This window comes from Anoplolepis gracilipes, chromosome 12 (genome assembly GCF_047496725.1).
Source record: "Anoplolepis gracilipes chromosome 12, ASM4749672v1, whole genome shotgun sequence".
NCBI classification, from domain to species: domain Eukaryota; kingdom Metazoa; phylum Arthropoda; class Insecta; order Hymenoptera; family Formicidae; genus Anoplolepis; species Anoplolepis gracilipes.
This window is the reverse complement of record NC_132981.1, coordinates 5530727-5548954: the sequence shown is the minus strand read 5'-3', so window position 1 is coordinate 5548954 and position 18228 is coordinate 5530727. Positions and strand designations below refer to the sequence as shown.

At 25.3% G+C, this 18228-nt stretch overlaps 1 protein-coding gene across 5 annotated transcripts; it reads right to left on the bottom strand.

The window, feature by feature from the left end:
* Nucleotides 1-702: 702 nt before the first annotated feature.
* Nucleotides 703-17436, bottom strand: LOC140671647 (cytochrome P450 4C1-like). 5 transcript variants are annotated; one of them, XM_072903131.1, is made up of 12 exons: nucleotides 10704-11011; nucleotides 10498-10616; nucleotides 5577-5757; nucleotides 5289-5398; nucleotides 4313-4403; nucleotides 3482-3676; nucleotides 2680-2746; nucleotides 2363-2489; nucleotides 2143-2224; nucleotides 1949-2061; nucleotides 1616-1853; nucleotides 703-1184 (listed from the first exon to the last, which is right to left on the bottom strand). In XM_072903131.1, exons 1-12 carry the CDS (start codon nucleotides 10858-10860, stop codon nucleotides 850-852), a joined length of 1815 nt encoding a protein of 604 aa, XP_072759232.1. In that variant the 5' UTR covers nucleotides 10861-11011; the 3' UTR covers nucleotides 703-849. The 5 variants fall into 5 exon arrangements, with proteins under 5 accessions (XP_072759232.1, XP_072759233.1, XP_072759236.1 ...); XM_072903132.1 differs by lacking the exons at nucleotides 10498-10616; nucleotides 10704-11011 and adding an exon at nucleotides 16053-16200 and having other exon boundaries at nucleotides 707-1184; XM_072903135.1 differs by lacking the exon at nucleotides 10498-10616 and having other exon boundaries at nucleotides 707-1184; nucleotides 10704-10784.
* Between the last annotated feature and the right edge of the window lie 792 nt (nucleotides 17437-18228).

Below are 18228 nucleotides of genomic sequence, written 5' to 3'. Positions count from 1 at the left end.
GTGACACGGGCTTTAGAAGATTAGGAAATTCTTATTCTTTGCAATTGTTTATCTCCTTAAATTATGTTTGTTATTCGTTTTTGTTTACAGAGAAGATTGATAATGTTTCGACTTTTTCTGTGTATTTGGACACCGTGTTCAAATATTTAAAAAATGATTTCGAATTATTTAAAAAATTACTTGGAAAGAATGGTACCATTGTCGAGCGACTTTTCTTTACTATCAATCGGAAGATTATTTTTCTATCTTTGTGGAAGGAAGAAACATGGACCGTTAGAATGTAACATTTACATATCTCTAATTTATATTGACTTTCAATTTTATTCACTATCGACTATGATATTTGTATTTATGTAACGATTTAATTATTAGTATTACGTAGTGCTGAGGAAGATCTTAAAGCACTGCGTTAAAACGTCTGGTTGATGTAATTGTAATTGTTTTTAATTCTTGCAACACATACTCATACGCTCTTATATTTGCTGTTTAATTCTAGCCTATTTTTATTAATCAAAACAAAATGCGCAAAGTTGCAATTATTTTTCAATAATTTTTTTATTGTCCAATTGAAATAAAAATGATTCGGTAATTATATAGAATTCATAATTTATTTTATTAAGACAATTTTTATTTTATTATTAAGTATTTATATGCAATAAAGCCACAAGACAAAACTTACTTCTAACATTATGTCATAATTGTATATAATTTAATTGACTAACAGCTGTATAAATATTAAAACCAGATATTTAGCATAAAAATAGAAATTGCTAAAAAATTACTCATGATACAGAGAGTAGACATTTGCATAGTAAATTGATTATTTATTTATATATTATTATTTATTTATTATTTCTTTGGGGTGAAATGCATCATTATATCTTCGCATGGTCGAAAAATAATAGTGAGCCCGACTTCAACTGACATTTTAACACTTTTTACTCTCCATTTTCTTAGAATAGCTGTTAATATCGTTTTCTCTTCGAGTAAAGCAAATCTCTGGCCAATACAATTTCTTGGTCCAGCGCTGAATGGAATGTAGGCATATGGATTCCTATGTTTCGAGTTTTCCGGAAGAAAGCGATCTGGATCGAACTTTTCTGGATCTGGCCAAACTTCTGGATTTGTATGCGCTAATGCAATTGCCACTGAAACTGTAGTATCTTTCGGGAGCATATAATCACCTAAAATAAAATTTTTATAGATTATATTCTGTTATACACACATTACATGATATGTGTAAAACTCGTAATATATAATGTTAAATCTACTTTAAATGATGTGTATAGCATATTTGGTGACAACATTTTATTTATAATAAAAATATTTGACGAATTTATAAGTGAGACATAAAATAATAAAGAATTTTATCTTGAACTTTATCTCAAATTAAAGACCGTCTAAAGTAAATTTTAAACATTTGATCTTTCAAAAAATTTAGTCTTTAATAAATCAAAGTTATCTTTCTGATATCAGACCAAACCACACGCTCTTCAATATTTAAATGAAAATATTATTATTTAATAAAGAATTTTAGAAATTTACAGATTAATACAAATATGTTAAAATCTTTCTTTCATATCTTAATATTAATAAAAATTGAATTCTGCCATACCCATTTTTACATCTTCAGCTAATTTCCTTGTAATCATAGGTACACTTGGGTATAATCTGAGCGTTTCTTTTATGACCCTATCAAGATACTTTAATTGAGAAAGCTCCTTTATACTGGCTGGTTTCTCTGAATCTTTGAAAACTTCCTCGAGTTCTTTATGAACTTTTTCTTGATGCTCAAGATTATTGCCCAAAAGAAAAAGCGCCCATGTTATCGCAACTGCAGTAGTATCGTGGCCCTATAACATTATATCCTTACTATTTTATAATACTTACTTATAATTATATTATTTATCTTGAAAAAAACGAGTTTTCTTTAAATTTTATTACTCACCTCGAACATGAATGTGTCAACTTGTGCCCTCAATTCATCATCGGTTAATGGAGTTTCATCTTTCTCATTCTGATCTAGTAACAGATCTAGAAAGGCTTTTCTCTTTCGCTTACCTAAGTATTAATTTCATAAGAATAATTCAAACACAAAAGCAATAAAAATATATGTATAATGTATGATACTTTAATAATCACCTATATCAATTTCATCATCCTCGTTTTCGGATGTGGCAAAATCAATTTGCGATTGTCTTACAATCTTTTTCTTATCTATCACCTGAAATTTATTATTTATCAGTTATAAACGTATTGAATTCATCTAAATAAAAAGCGGCATAAGTATTTAATTAAATTCTGCCAATATCTTAATACATTATAAAGATTAGTGTATATGAATAACGTTTTTGGCGCGTACCTCTTTCGTAAATTTATGTATTATTTTAATTATTGATTTATATTCCCTTCCTAAAGGTACTAAACTGTACAACCAATCTGGATGATGCCACGGTCGAACAATTCGCTCAAGTATTAATTTAGACCCTCTAGAAATACGATTAAAATGTTAAATTAAAAAAAAACAGCATATTTATTCTATTACATTAATTAATATAAAATTTTTTAAATTATATAAAATTTGTTGTTAATACTTAAAAAAATTTTCTTAATAAATTATTAATGATATTTTAACTATTTTACTATTAATAAAATAATATAATTCATAAATTTTCAGACCTATGTATTGTTGAGGTATACTTAGTTTCAATTTCTTGTGCATGTACATCCACACCCATTGCCGTTTCTGCAAATAATGGTTTAGTTAGTATTGTCGTAACATGACATAAAATTTTTGTTATATTTAAATTTATATTTATCTTCAAAAATAAGAAAGAAAATCTTCTTTTTCTTATATTTATTCACAATAAAATAATGTGACATAAGATCCGACTTTGTAAATCAGTTTAAATTTAGATATTCAGTGTTGAAATCAGGTTAATTGAAATTATACTAATATTGTAATTCTACACATACACGAAAAGAAGAAATTTTACTTTTGCAGCAAAATTATTCTATATTGTCACTATACACATATTCAGTAAATTTATTTTGTGAAAATAAAAATAATTTGAAATCAGTTATTATTTGCTGTGACAGATAAAATTTATTTTCTACAAAACAGAAAGCTCTTGTGTTGATGAAGTTTGCTAACGAGAATATAGATTTAATTTTAAAACAAAATAATAAATTTTATTTAGTAAACATATTTTTAACCGTTGTTTTGATTGCAAAATAAGTAAACAAAAATAGCTAAGTAAATAATCAATTTATTTTGTTAACAAAAGAACTTGTCAATTAAACAAAATTATAGTTTGGTATACTTGACCAGTCCATTTATTATTTAAATCAAATAATTGATTAAAATTTATTGCTGCAGCTTAAAATATACTATGTCAGCGAACTTTTTTGTCAAAAATGAGATATTTATATTATAATAATATGATATATATTATAATAATAATATACATATATTTATTACCACATATAATGTCGAGAGCGACATTGTTAGCGAACGGAAAAATATTAATGGCTTTTTTTGGATTTTTTGTTATTTCCTTCTCGAGACACTTTATCAAGATCTCTGTTTTTTCGGACATAACCACGGCAAATTGGTCCAATATATTAAAATGAAACGTTGGCCCGATGAGTTTTCTATCGTGGTTCCATTGTTTTCCTGAAATAATATCAATCAGCGATACATTTACGTGTTAGAAAATCGTAAAAAATATATAAATGTGCGTACATGTACACTACATGTGTAGTAATATAGTGTTATTATTTAGAATAATAACATAAAATGAAGTAAACAAAAAATATTTTACAAACAACTTAGTAATGTTTTAGAGCGATCGCCTTTTCATATAATAATAATTAATGTAAAAATGTAATAATTAATATAAATATAAAATAAGTTCATAAATAATTAAACACTGAAATAATAATAAGAAAGAATATGATTTTTGTCAAAGTATTAATATACACAAATATAAGAAAAATACAATAAACAATTTATCAGTACCGTTTTAAAGTTACTTTACATTGATAATTAATATCAATGCAAAAATCAGTTATATAAGTAAATTAATAAATATAAGAATAACGAAAAAAAATATTTTTTTGTATCAGTGCAGACAAATACAAATTTGCGCATTTGTATTAAGGTTAAATTTTATTCTGTCATCATTTTGTAGTCTGCTCAAGTTTATTATATTCACAAATAACAAATACATCATATATATAATCTAAGCTATAATTTACTTTATATCTTTAATAAAATGTTAGAAATAGGTGTAAAAAAGTTTGAGTTTACCTGTAGAAATTAGAAGTCCTTTGCCTAACCAAGATTCCATCATCACATAAGGAAATCCTTTCTCAATATTAATGGTGCTGGGCAAGATAATCTGAAAATATAAATTTAAAAAGAATATAACCATGCCTATATAATAATTTATCATATTTGTTATTTCAGGATATTTTTTTCAAATCTTTAATTATTTTGAAAACAAAATCTCGTATGTAAAAATTTTATTTCATATTTTAACTTATTTTTTCATGTCATTTTTCATGTTAGATGAGATTTTTCTGATATATCATTAAGTACAAAACATTCTATATACTATTTTAAATATGAAACCAATAATAAGATTAAATCGTTAAAGTAAAGAAATTAATTTTTAGGAAATAAAGTTTGACCGTGAACTGTCCAGCTTAAGAGATGTATCATTTTTTTGATAAAGCAAATAAAATATAATAAACGCAAGTATTATTTAATTGGCCAAAAAATTTCATTTTGTTTGTAATAGACGACGTTTTATTTTTTAATACAAGGCATACTGTTTCTAACTATAATATATATATATTCTGAAAATTGAGTCTTCAATGCGTAATTTAAAAAAAAATCATCACGTTTTATTAAAATTTCTTGAATTAACTTTATTTTTAGTTATAAAAAGATTTTAAATAATTAATTTTTCTTTATATAAGCAAAGAGAAGAACGTGACACAAATCGGTATTAAATTTTTTTAAATGTTACATATCCCGTTTTTTCTTTTACAAAAATTATAAAGCATAATAGCTTAATACATTTTCCATTACTCATTTTCAAAATGAGGTCGTCTCAAAAAAAAAAAAATAATATATTTACAAAATTAGCTCCACTTCACTATTGTAAAAAATTTCGCTTTCTTACGATAATAAATTATTATTTGTATATATTTATGTATCATTGCATACAAAAAATATAATAATTAGTACTTTATATTAACAAGATTTGTTTTATTTTTACCTCTAAAAATTCAGGTTTGTAGACATTAATCATCGGATGCATGCCAAGCCAATGTATGAAAATTCCTTCTTTATATCGTAGCATACGTTGCGCAAACCATTGTACGCGTTCTGTGTGGATAAGAGCACATAATTAAAAATTTCGATTATTTACTAATTAATTATTATATTGATTTAAAATCAATAACAAGCACATATGCAAATATCTTGTTTTAAGTTTTTAAAAATATATATAAATGACATTTCTAAAACAAAACATAATAAAAACGTTATTTATAAAGTTCTTTACCATAGTCCGACAGTTTCATTAATTCAAGTGCCGCGCCAAAGGGAAATGTGCCGCATTGAGGAATATTTTTGAGCTTTCGTCGAAGAACATAATACTGATACAGTGTCGATATAATTGCAGGGATTATGAATACAATGAATAGGGCGCACAGTATCAAAGAGATTAAATCCATTCTGATAATCTATAAATATATTAAAAAGTTTTAGTTACAAAATATGTAAATGCATAAATTGCTATAGATATTTTTGAAAGTAGAATTACACACACACACACACACACACACACACACACACACACACACACACACACACACACATACATTGACAAGATGTTTATATGATTATTATCTGCCAATGAATATATAAAAGGACAATTTTTATTGATAGTAACATGAAGATCGATATGATGTGAATATTTATAAATGCAAATTATCGATGAGATTCGAATATAAAATCAACACCAGCTTTCCTTTTTTTAACTTAATTGACAGAGATTTATATGTATATATGTCGTATTGAATATATATATGAATTTATATTATATAAAACAACATAATCGAGAGAATATTTCGCCGACGAAATATTTTTTGATTATTTTTTATGTAACTCGTTTAAATGTGAAATCTGTGCTTATTAATCAAAATGTATATGAAAATCGCAATACATTTTTATATAATGAATTAAAAATAATAAATAAACGTAATAAATTATATATTTAATTGGTCAAAAATAATGTCTTTTTTTCAATATATGACGTTTGCGTTTTTTAATATAAGGCACTATTTTTAAACTAAAATATATATTTTAAAAGTTGTCACTTCAGTGCGTAATTTAAAAAACAACATAACATTTATTTAAATTTTTTAAAATTAATTTTTAATTAACTTTATTTTAACAATAAGAAACACAAAGATGTATTTTGAAGCAATTATGCTTTTTTTATTTTTACAAACGAGAAAACTTGGTACAAATAATTTCTATGGTAAAAATAATTTCTTATCGCAATTTGTATCATGTTTTTCTCTTTACAGAAATAAAAAGGGAAAGATTAAGAAAATCTGGTGAAACGGGATTAATTACGAATAAAAAAATATATTTTTTAAGATAATCAAAATTATATTTTTACTCAATCGATTACGTAAATTAACAAAAGGTTTTTTCTCATGGTATAATCATTAAAAAATAATAAAATGTCCGAAAAATTATCCACACATACACATACACATATGCACGCACAAGAGGCTCTATTATTTGTCAAACAGTTTTTTTTATATCATTAATTAAACGATTATTATCGTGACTTTGCAATAGGAAAAAAACATGAGGCCGACAGAAAATAATACTACGCCGAATATTGCGAGAAATTGATTTATTAAAAAACACCTTAAGTTTTTTTTAATAAATCAATTTCTCGCAATATTCGGCGTAGTATTATTTCCTGTCGGCCTCATGAGTTACAAATTTAAAACAAAATTCAAGACAACATTTTTTCCTTTTATATTCCTATATCCTATATCTCTTTTATTTCCTATATATCTTATTTTTACCTAAAACATTTTTTATAGATAGTCAAGTTTCGAAGAAAACACATTGTGATACTTTATGTGAAACACCCTGATATGTGAGTTGTCAGATGCCAAGGGATTTCAAGTTCAAAAAAACAAAAGTTTGAAAAATAAAATCTTTTGTGTTCGCATTTGCCATAACATAAGGATAATTTATCTATGCATTTGCTATAATTGTATATAAGGATGAGTTATCTATATAATCTGTCGGACCTTGAAAATAAACAAATTCAGTAGACGAATTCAGTGTAGTTATGTTGATTGATAATAAGAATTTTTTAATTAAATTTAATTTAATTTAGCGTTTACGTTCACTTTATTATTTTATAGCTTCGAAACAAACATGCAAATTTTCTTTATATTCTCATTTTCTATGATCTTTTTCTTTGTTTGTTCATAATATCGGTCTTGTTTACCTATATGTCTCTAATTTATATTGACTTTCAATTTGACTAACGATTGAGTATGACATTTATATTTATTTAACGATTTAATTATTAGCATTACGTAGCACTTGAAGTAGCATTGAATCAAAACGTCTGGTTAATGTAATTGTAATTGTTTTTAATTTTTATAATACATACACGCTCTTTTTTTTGCTGTTTGATTCTAGCCTATTTTTATATTAATTTACTTTTTGGTTTATATCGTTGTACCTATTCAATTTTAGTTTTATTTATATTAAATATGAGTTTATATTACAATTGTTAATTTTTTTTTAACGTAAAATATGATATTGTGTGCAATTGTAAGACTGAGGATTGCTCAAATCAATATGCCAAAATGTATGTTTTTGTTTAATGTATTAGTGTCCCAAGTAGCACATGTTCGTTTTATAAACGTTTTATAACGTTTTCTAAACGCATCTTTTCGTATTAGATACGTTTAGAAAACGTTTATAAAACGCACAGTGCTACCTGGGATATTAATATATGAATTATTATGTTTAATATATTAATATATGTTTAATGTATATGTGTTTAAAGTATTAATATTTGAATTATTACCATAAATTTCGCAAGGGAACATTTAGCATACGGTTCTTTAGTCAAATTTTTACGATTCAACTTTTTATCGTATTTCCTTTATTGAGATCTTTAAAAAGATTTATTTCTTAAAATATATAATTATTCTCCTATTAATAAAAATTAAAAGACCAGCGTTTACAAAATATTAAATCAATATTGAATTTTTAATTTTGAATAAAAGTGCATTTCCGCAAATATAAGTGCCTTACATAATCTCTGTTTAATTGAAATATATGTATACAGAATGTCCCAGAATTCGCGAAATGTACAGCGTGATTGTCCGTGCCAAAAAAAGCAACTTTTTCCTCAGCAAAAATGTAGGTATCAATAATTTTTCAGTTATAAGCCATTGAAAAAGACGTGCTTTTCGCAAACCAAACTTTGTAGAATTAAAAGATTAACACAATTTATTCTTCAGTTAATTTTAGGTGGAGTTTACTTTATTAAAATTTTTATTTAAGACTTAGTTACAGAGATATATAATAGCAAAATTTGGAAACTAGCAAGAAATAATAACTTTTGTCTTCTTCTTTCGCTGAGGAAAAAGTTACTTCTTTTAGCAGGGATGTGTCTTTAAAAAAATAAAAAGCTAAACCAAGAGTTTTAATATTATATGACTGAAAAAAAGAAAGGTTTTAAAACTTACATCGGAGCACTAAATATCCAAATAATGATGCTTCGTAAGATATTGGATATGTTTAGTAGATATTGCTGTTTCACTATTAATTATTTATTACAATTTGTCATGCTTTATATAAATATAATATGTTCGCGACCTAGCGAAAAGAGCGAACGAACCTAATGTGCGTGAGTGACTGTATCGCGACAACTGAAGTAATTCAGTCTGATAAGCGCAGGACGGCAATTAAGCTAATTAACTATCATAAGGCGCAATTTACTTAATAATAAACGATACTATTTATAGTATTTTACAATTTAATGACCGAAACGTCAGAGTATGAGATGACGCGAAAGTGATATTCACCAAATTTCGTACGATCGACTTGAAAATTATTTGACCAACTTGTGCTGTGATAGCGAACAAGACTTAGCAAGAAGTGCGCGGCGCGCTTATCGCATCGATCTTTTATTCATAGTGATGAATCCCTCTGGAAATTTTGTTGATATTGACGACATATCCAAAACTAGTTTTTGAAAATTAAAACTAAAGTAACGAACAAAAACTTGGCGTGCTCGGATCGAGGCATTAAAAAAACTGATATGCATTGAACTGTATATATGTATTAGCAAATTTAAGTATATGTAAATAGAATTATCTTAAATTACCTGTATAATACAAATAAAATTAATTAAAAATATAACATAGCTTTAATAAAATGTAAACTATAAACAACTAACAAGTTTAGAAAATTAATTTAAAATATAATAAGAATAGTAGAGAATCTTGAATTATCAGTAAAATATAAATAAAATTAATTAGAAATCATTGTTGTAGCATAAAATGTAAAAAATGTAAAAGATTTATTATAAATTTAATATTTATTGTTAATTTTAATATTTATTGCGATTCTAAAAATTCTTCATTTAAGAATGACAAGTTCAAATAAAATATAAAGAAAGAATAAAAATATAATAATTTAATGCCTCGACCCAAGTTTTTGTTTGTCACTTTAGTTTTAATTCTTTGAGTACTGGATCTATCTAGTGAAATAAATAATAATTGAAAAATGAACGAATGCATAGCAATTTTTCAATTTCGAGACTAGTAAGTACTCGAAATGTGTAATATATATACACACGCATACATATAATGTTCCCATATTAATACAAATAATTTTGTAACATATTCTATTTCAAACTACGATAAATTTTACATCAAATGATACTTTTGCGAAAATTGATCTACCTTTTACACTTAGCGTATTGTCTATACTGATCTCATTTATTTTTGAGCCGTATAATCGATTTTAACTTGACATATTTTTTTTCTTTTGTAAAGATTTTTTGTGAAGATTTATTTGTCGGGAGTTTGTTTTATTAGAATCTTCTAGAAGAACCACAATTAATCGGCGTTGATGATTAATAACGCGGCAATTCCACTTTGCGCGATTACAATTTTACTTATCAATAGAAATATTTGCGGATCTCGAATATATAGTAGATATAATTAAATACATACCAAAATAATTGAGAAAAAGAGAGAAAGAGAATAAAATCTTTTCATAAAAAAAATCCTTCCAAAGAATGTTTTGAAAACATAAAAATTGTATAAAGTCTTTACTTTTATTTATTTTAAGATTCCACTGCGAAATGATACGGTAAAAATAATAAATTATACATAAAAATGTAATTAAGCTAACAACTTAACTATTATGGACCGTCTCCGATTGGTGTTTAATAATGTTTTAACATACGACAGAATCAACATTAACAAAGAAGTCACTGACTTGGTAATATTGTATGTGAATAAACAATGATCGTTGAAATCTGTAAAATTGGTGATGTTTAAAAAAAGAAAGAAGTAAAATCTGACTGTAATAATCATTATTCAATAACTGTTGGGCGGTTACTCACTCTTTAACAATATTTTGTGACGGTTGATAATAATTTGTTGACTCAACTCCGTATACTGTGGAGGTCGCTCGGATAATGTCAAAAAACGATACAAGTTACGTGTTTTTATAATGTTGTTCCCACCACTATATTTTTGGAAGAGTATTAACAATATCATGATAGACACTCGGTAAATTTTCCGTGTTAGTTTGTAGATTCAGACCATTCCTTTGTCTTTTGATAAATAACATCTCAGAGATAAGCCTCTTGGTATAAAATGAAGCTTCATCAAGTATTCTAAGGTTATCCCAGTCAAAATCATGGTCAACCTTCCTTTCCTTGGTTTATGTAATTTTTATAATTGTAATTTAATTATCGCGCTGAAGAAGACTCAAAATTAGAGCTCGAAACGTCCGCATTCTATGTAATTAATTGTATTTCTAATATTTTAACATTTATCGTTTTTTTAATATCATTGATCATGTAACTTTGCGTTATTGCGATATATAATTAGTTTTATTGGTAATTTATTACTTGAGTGTATTGGGACATATGTATGATTAAGTCCTAAATTTTCTAATATCATTTATAATATACCTTACTTTGTTATTTATTATATCATTCGTTAATTTTTTACCTATTCCGTTTTTCATGACACATTTTAGCTCTCTATTGCCGATTTTAATTTATTATTCTTAGTTTATATTTAAAAGAGCACTGATTTTATTTATTTATTGAACTTAAATGTTTGTAATAATTTTTTTATCTAAAAAATATTATATTACAAATTTACATAAAATTATATATATAATTTATTATATGTAAATTTATAATATAATATTTCTTAGATAAATATTATTACAAACATTTATTTTAAGTTCAACTTTTTCATATTTTATATGTTTCCTATACGTTTTACATTAACATAAATTGTTTTATGTTTGCCTCTAAAAATTCAGGTTTATAGAGATTAATGATCGGACTCATGCCAAGCCAATGTATGGAAATTCCTTCTTTAAATTGTAGCATACGTTGCGTGAACCATTGTACGTGTTCTGTGGATAAGAGCACATAATTAAAAATTTAGATTATTTACTTATTAATTATTATATTGATTGAAAATCAATAACGTGCACGCACGCCAATTTCTTGTTCTAAGTTTTTGAAAACACATATAAGTAAAATTTCTAAAATAAAGCATAATACCAACGTTTAATTATAAAGTTCTTTACCATAGTCCGACAGTTTCATTAATTTAAATGCCACGCCAAAAGGAAATGTGCCGCATTGAGGAATATTTTTGAGCTTTTGTCGAAGAACATAATACTGATACAATGTCGATATAATTGCAGGAATTATGAAAACAATAAATAAGGCGCACAGTATCAAAGGGATTATATCCATTCTGATAATCTATAAATATATTAAAAAGTTGTGGTTATCAAATATGTAAATGCATAAATTACTATAGATATTTTTGAAAGTAGAATTACATACACATACATTGACAAGATATTTACATGATCTGCTAATCAAGATATAAAAGGACATTATTTATTGATAGTAACATGAAGATCGATATGATGTAAATACATATAAATGTAAATCATCAATGAAATTCGAATATAAAATCAATGTCGATTCCAGTTTTTTTCCTTTTAACTTAATTGACAGAGATTTATATATAACGTATTGAATATATATGAATTTATATTATTTAATACAACATAATCGAAAAAATATTTTGTCGACGAAATATTTCTATGTAACTCGTTCATATATGTATTAAAATTGTCGTTCGACGGGTTCTTTTTTCGCTTTATTTTTGATTGTCGCTGATTGATGAGTCCTCTTAGAAAGTTCTCTGGTGTAGGCTCTTAGAAGATTAAGAAATTCTTATTCTTCGCATTCGTTTATCTCTTGAAATTATGCAGCAGTGTCTGTTATTCGGTTTTGTTTACAGAAGAAATTGATAATGTTTCGATCCTTTCTGTGTATTTGTTTGATTATAACGTTCAAATGTTTAAAAAATTATTTGACGGGAACGGTTCTATTTGTCGAGCGACTTTTCTTTATTACCAATCGGACGATTATTATTTTATCTTCGTGGAAGAAAAAACTGTGGACCGTCAGGACGTAACATTTACATTTCTCTAATTTATATTTACTTTAAATTTTATTTACCATTAACTGCGATCTTTAAATTTATGTAACGATTTAATTATTAGTATTATTACGTAGTGCTGAGGAAGATCTTAAAGCACTGCAATAAAACGACTGTTTAATGTAATTGTAATTGTTTTTAATTTTTGCAATACATACTCATACGCTCTTATATTTGCTGTTTAATTCTAGCCTATTTTTATATTAATTTACATTTTGATATATATCATTGAACTTATGCAAATTTTAGTTTAATTTATATTAAATATGAGTTTATATATTGATTGTTCATTTTTCGAACATAAAATGTGACTGCGTGCGATTGTAATACTGAGGATGGCTAAAATCAATGTGTCCAAATGTAACTTTTTAGTTATATGTTTAATGTATTAATTTATAAATTATTAACACATTAAAAATTAAGTTAAATGGGTACATTTAATATCCATTCTATTTTTTTACCATATTTTTTTATTGAGATTTCTAAAAAGATTTACTGTTTAAAATTATTCTTTTTATAATTTTCTTTTATAATTATTCTTTTTCCAATAAACATTTGAAGATATAACAAGCGTTTGTAAAACAATGAATATTTTATTGCATTTACGCAACAATGTAAAAGACCATATAATTACTGTTTAATTGAAATGTACATATGTATTATAGTCGAGTTTCGGAAATTTCTGAATCACGAGTTTCAAAATACATAGTTAATTCTGTTTGCGAATGATTACTTGCCATAATTTTATATAATACAGTTTAAAGAATCGAGATATTAAAGAGAAAAATTGGTTTTATCATAAAATATCACATATTAATTTTGCGCAAATTATTTCGTGTCTTGAAAAAAATAAAAAAAGAAACAAAAAATTTTAATATTAGATAATACTGAAAAAAGGGAAACATTTTGATACTTACTGTCGGTTACATTAAAACACTATTGTTCAATGATGCTCTGATATTGGATACGTATGTTTAGAAGATATATTTAGAAGTTGCTTCACTAATTATATAATACAAAATTTATCATGTTTTAATTCAAGGTTCAACTGTGAAATAGTACGGCGCTTTCGACCTTTATTACGTAAGCCTCTACTTTTTTTATATTCAAACACGCAATATAATTACTAATACTAACACAATATAATGTATAAAACTGAATCTCATTTCTTTTTATAGAGTTTTCTTGCTTGTTGAAAAAAATGTTATTATAAAGTTGATCTTTTATGACGATATAACGTACGAGTAATTGTTTACATATGGAGTATATTATTAGATGATAAATTTGAAACTGCATATGTACCTACTGTACCTAAAATGCTTTATCTCCCCCCCCCCTTATTTTATTTTTTATTAGAAAACAATCAATTTTTACTACCAATAATTAATATCTAGTAATAATGTACAAGTGTTAGATAATTTATATTAATTAGTAATGTAATTAAATATAATTAATTAAAATGTATATTAATATATATTATTACAATTGTACAGTAACAACCAAAAGTAGTTCAGTTGGCTAAATACGTAATTAGTTATTATTTGTCTTAGTTGAAATATTTAAGTATTAGACACTTATGACGTATTTTAAATATTTCTAAACTAAAGAAATAACAATTAAACGCGTTTAATGGACGATTTTTTTCTCGGTATATTGAAATAAATGTAAAAAAATTAAAAAATTTTTTTCTAGTATGACATTGCACATCTATACACATACAGGATTTTATATACATAAAGCAATTAAAAATTTATTCTAGGCGAGATTTCCATATATACAGGGTGTCCCATTTTAATTCCTCCAGTCGAATATCTCGAAAACCAAGCCCGGGAGAGAAAAATGTTTCAGGCAAAAGTTGTTTGATTTCGAGGGGGCCATAAGATGGTATGAAGGTCATGTTTAATTTTTTAAATGAGACATCCTATATATTATTGCATATTCTTGTAGCTTATCTCGAGAGTTTTCCAAAATATTATAATCAAATATTTTTTCGTGAAGTACTTTTCGATAAGGCTTCAAAGTTGCAATATTTTCATATAAAATACAAAATATCTCGTAAAATATTCATTTTTCAATTATTTTACCCTAATACTTTTATGCACATAATAATGATACGAATCAATTGGTGTAAAGAAAACACATAGTTAGCTTTAAAAAAAATCTGAATTTGTAACTAACAGTTACATATTTTTACTTTAACATAATTATGTGTTTTAATTACGCCAATTGATTCGTTATTCTGTGCATAAAAGTATTAGGGTAAGATAATCGAAAAATGAATATTTTACGAGATATCTTGTATTTTATGTCAAAATACTGCAACTTTGAAGCCTTATAACTCGAAAAGTATTTAATGAAAAAATATTTTATTATAGTGTTTTGGAAAACACTCGGGATAAGCTACAAAAAATATGCAATAATATATAGACTGTCCCATTTAAAAAATTAAACATGACGTTCATGTGACCTTCAAATGACTCTTCAAGGTCAGACCAATGATACCATCTTATGGCTCCCTCGAAATCAAATAACTTTTGCCTGAAACATTTTTCTCTTCCGGGCTTGGTTTTCGAGATATTCGACTGAAGGAATTAAAATGGAACACCTTGTATATATATGAGATAGTAGTACATGGAAAATATTTTTACTACTAATAAAGAAGAAGAAAATATGCAAATTATTGCAAGACAAATGGATTTTGATGCAAGAAAGTTTTATGTATAGAAAAACATATATGTAAGCAAATTTATTTAATAATTAAATCTAATTATAGAATATTAATTAATATTAAATCTAATAATGAGAAGTTAAATGTCTCTTTGTGTTGTGACATTACATATCAATAGTTTGTAAAATCTTGTTTTTAATTGTGAAATAAATATCATATCACTGATTTAAATTGATAATTATCACTGTGATATAATTGACATTAAGATTACGTCCAAAGTCCAATACTTTTCTATAGTGTGAGACTAATTGTAAGTGTGTTGGACAATGTTAAATTACAGCCCACGTACGCATTCCGAACATGACTATCTCGTTTTCGTTAAATCTTGAGTCTGATGTTTCTTTAACTGTCTATACCCGTCAGAAACGGAATTTAAAAAGTCAAGCATAGTAAAATTTGCATAATAATAAAATAATTTTATTTTTATTGAAAATATTGTTTATAGAAAATATCGTATATACAATAAAAATCGTATTACCATAAGAAATTTTATATACTTGTAAACAAGGAAAAATGGATTACAATTCTTTTATTATTGTAATAACTCATGACCTTGGAATATAAGTGATTAGATGACGCTACATTTGAAAAGAATGTTGCTTCTATTTGCATATTTATTGCACAACCTGTAATAATAGGATGTTCTTTACATACATAATTATTTCAAATAAATTACACAAACTATTTTTATTAATTTTTCTTTTTTTTATAAAAAAAATGTGTAGACGTAGCAGAAGTTACATTCACAGTAATTTAATCTCGATGCATGTTATCATAGAGTAAAGATCTGACAAGTCATCATTGTTAGTCCTTGAGCTCAATAACAATACTATGACTCACTTTCAAATTAGATTTAGAATATCTAAATAATTTCAACTTTAGTTTGCAAGATTATAATGGATCGATCAATAAATGCTTATATAATTATATATCTCATTCCATACATACTATTTGTAATTGCAATTGATAGATAAAAAAAAATGACGGAAAGAGAATTTGACGCATAAGAGCATAGAGATATCACAAATTTATTTTATTTTGTGTATTTTTATTTATTCATTGTATAAAAATCAATCCATATTTACTTCGACTCTTAATTATCGAAATGTCAAATTTTCAAAATCTAACTATGCTATTAATTATTATCGGCGAAAAAATATGAAAGATGCTCATGGATAAGAAAGATAATTTTTTATTTGAAAAATAAATTTAATTACTTATTTCCATAAAAATTAATTAAAATTTGTTTTATTACTTCAAATACAATAAATAAAATTGATAAATAATATATAAATTGTTTTATTATTTTAAAAAAATTAAGTAGACTTCAGTCAAGAAAAGAAACACAAACAAAAAATTGTACCTTGCACGAGAAAAACAACTTCGAAACAAACTAAAAATTGCATTTTATATTTTATGTATTTCATTCCTTATGTAAAATATAAATAAATGCCGTAGATACAGTAAAAAACAAAAAAATACTTCATTTTTGTTTGACTTTGAAATTAATTATAAATAAGTAACTTTATTTTAACCTCTCCTCTTATTGAAATAAACAAAATCTCTCTGCAGATTTTTGTACTTACGTGATCGATGATAAAAATTTCCACAGTAATTCAAAACTTCATTAAATATGTTAAACAAAGACCTAATTTAAAAACTACCGTATTTGCAATCATTTAGAGTTAAAGCATTTCTTATAAAGATATATAAAACATTCTTAAAAATTCAAGCATTTATTTTCAACAAAACCAAGCACAAAATTGTCAAATAACACACTGGTAGCTATTTGAATCAACGCAAGTTTAACCAAACTTTCTATAAATGATGCGTCTACTACTCCTCACGGCTGTATGAACATTCTATTTCATTCAATACTACGCAGTCCACTCCTACCACCTCTTCAAGCTTTATCTTATATTTTCGTTTAGATAAAGTATTATTCAAATTAATCTGAAATGTTTGTGTGTCGTGTATGCGCATGCACGCTTATTGTGAACTGGAGAATTTAAACAAAAATCTGGATAAATTACTTAAAAATTCATTTTAAGCACAACAAATAAATATTAACAAAAAACACTTTGCAGATATTAGTACTAGAGTAGACCTTGAAAAAACGACTTAAAAATACCGGCCGCAAAAAGTATAATTATTTTAATTATTTTAAAAAGTATAATTTCATATTTTAAAAAATATAAATATTTTAACAACGGAAAATTGATAAATTTAAAAAAAAAACTCACATATGCAAAATAATGAGAAAAAGCAACATTTTTCCATACTAAAATAATTTTTTCAGAAACAAATTAAAATAAAATAAAAATACATTATTACTTTATAATATTGAAAACTCAAGCTCGATTTATATTAATTCTTAATCGAGCACATCCTGACGAACACTAACGCTTCTTGGCTAACAGAATATCTTTACAGTTTTTTTGTAAAGGTCGCAGGACTCCTGCTGACTTCTGAAATATTTAAAATTTAAAAACGACCTATGCCGTAAAAGATTCATCTTATCGATAACGGATTAAATCTTTGTGTATATGTATACATTTTTTAAATATATACATATATTATTGATATTTTGTGATTATAAGACAATCAACAATATTTGTATAAGAAATAAATGCTCACGAATCATTTATGTTCTT

Excerpts from the sequence above, each read along its gene's own strand:
- LOC140671647 (XM_072903131.1), bottom strand. The coding sequence starts at position 10,860 with ATGATATTGTTAATACTCTTCCAAAAATATAGTGGTGGGAACAACATT. Across the intron at positions 10,617-10,703 it reads TCACAAAATATTGTTAAAGA|ATTTCAACGATCATTGTTTA; the intron begins GTGAGTAACCGC and ends CCAATTTTACAG. Across the intron at positions 1,854-1,948 it reads TTGACACATTCATGTTCGAG|GGCCACGATACTACTGCAGT; the intron begins GTGAGTAATAAA and ends ATAATGTTATAG.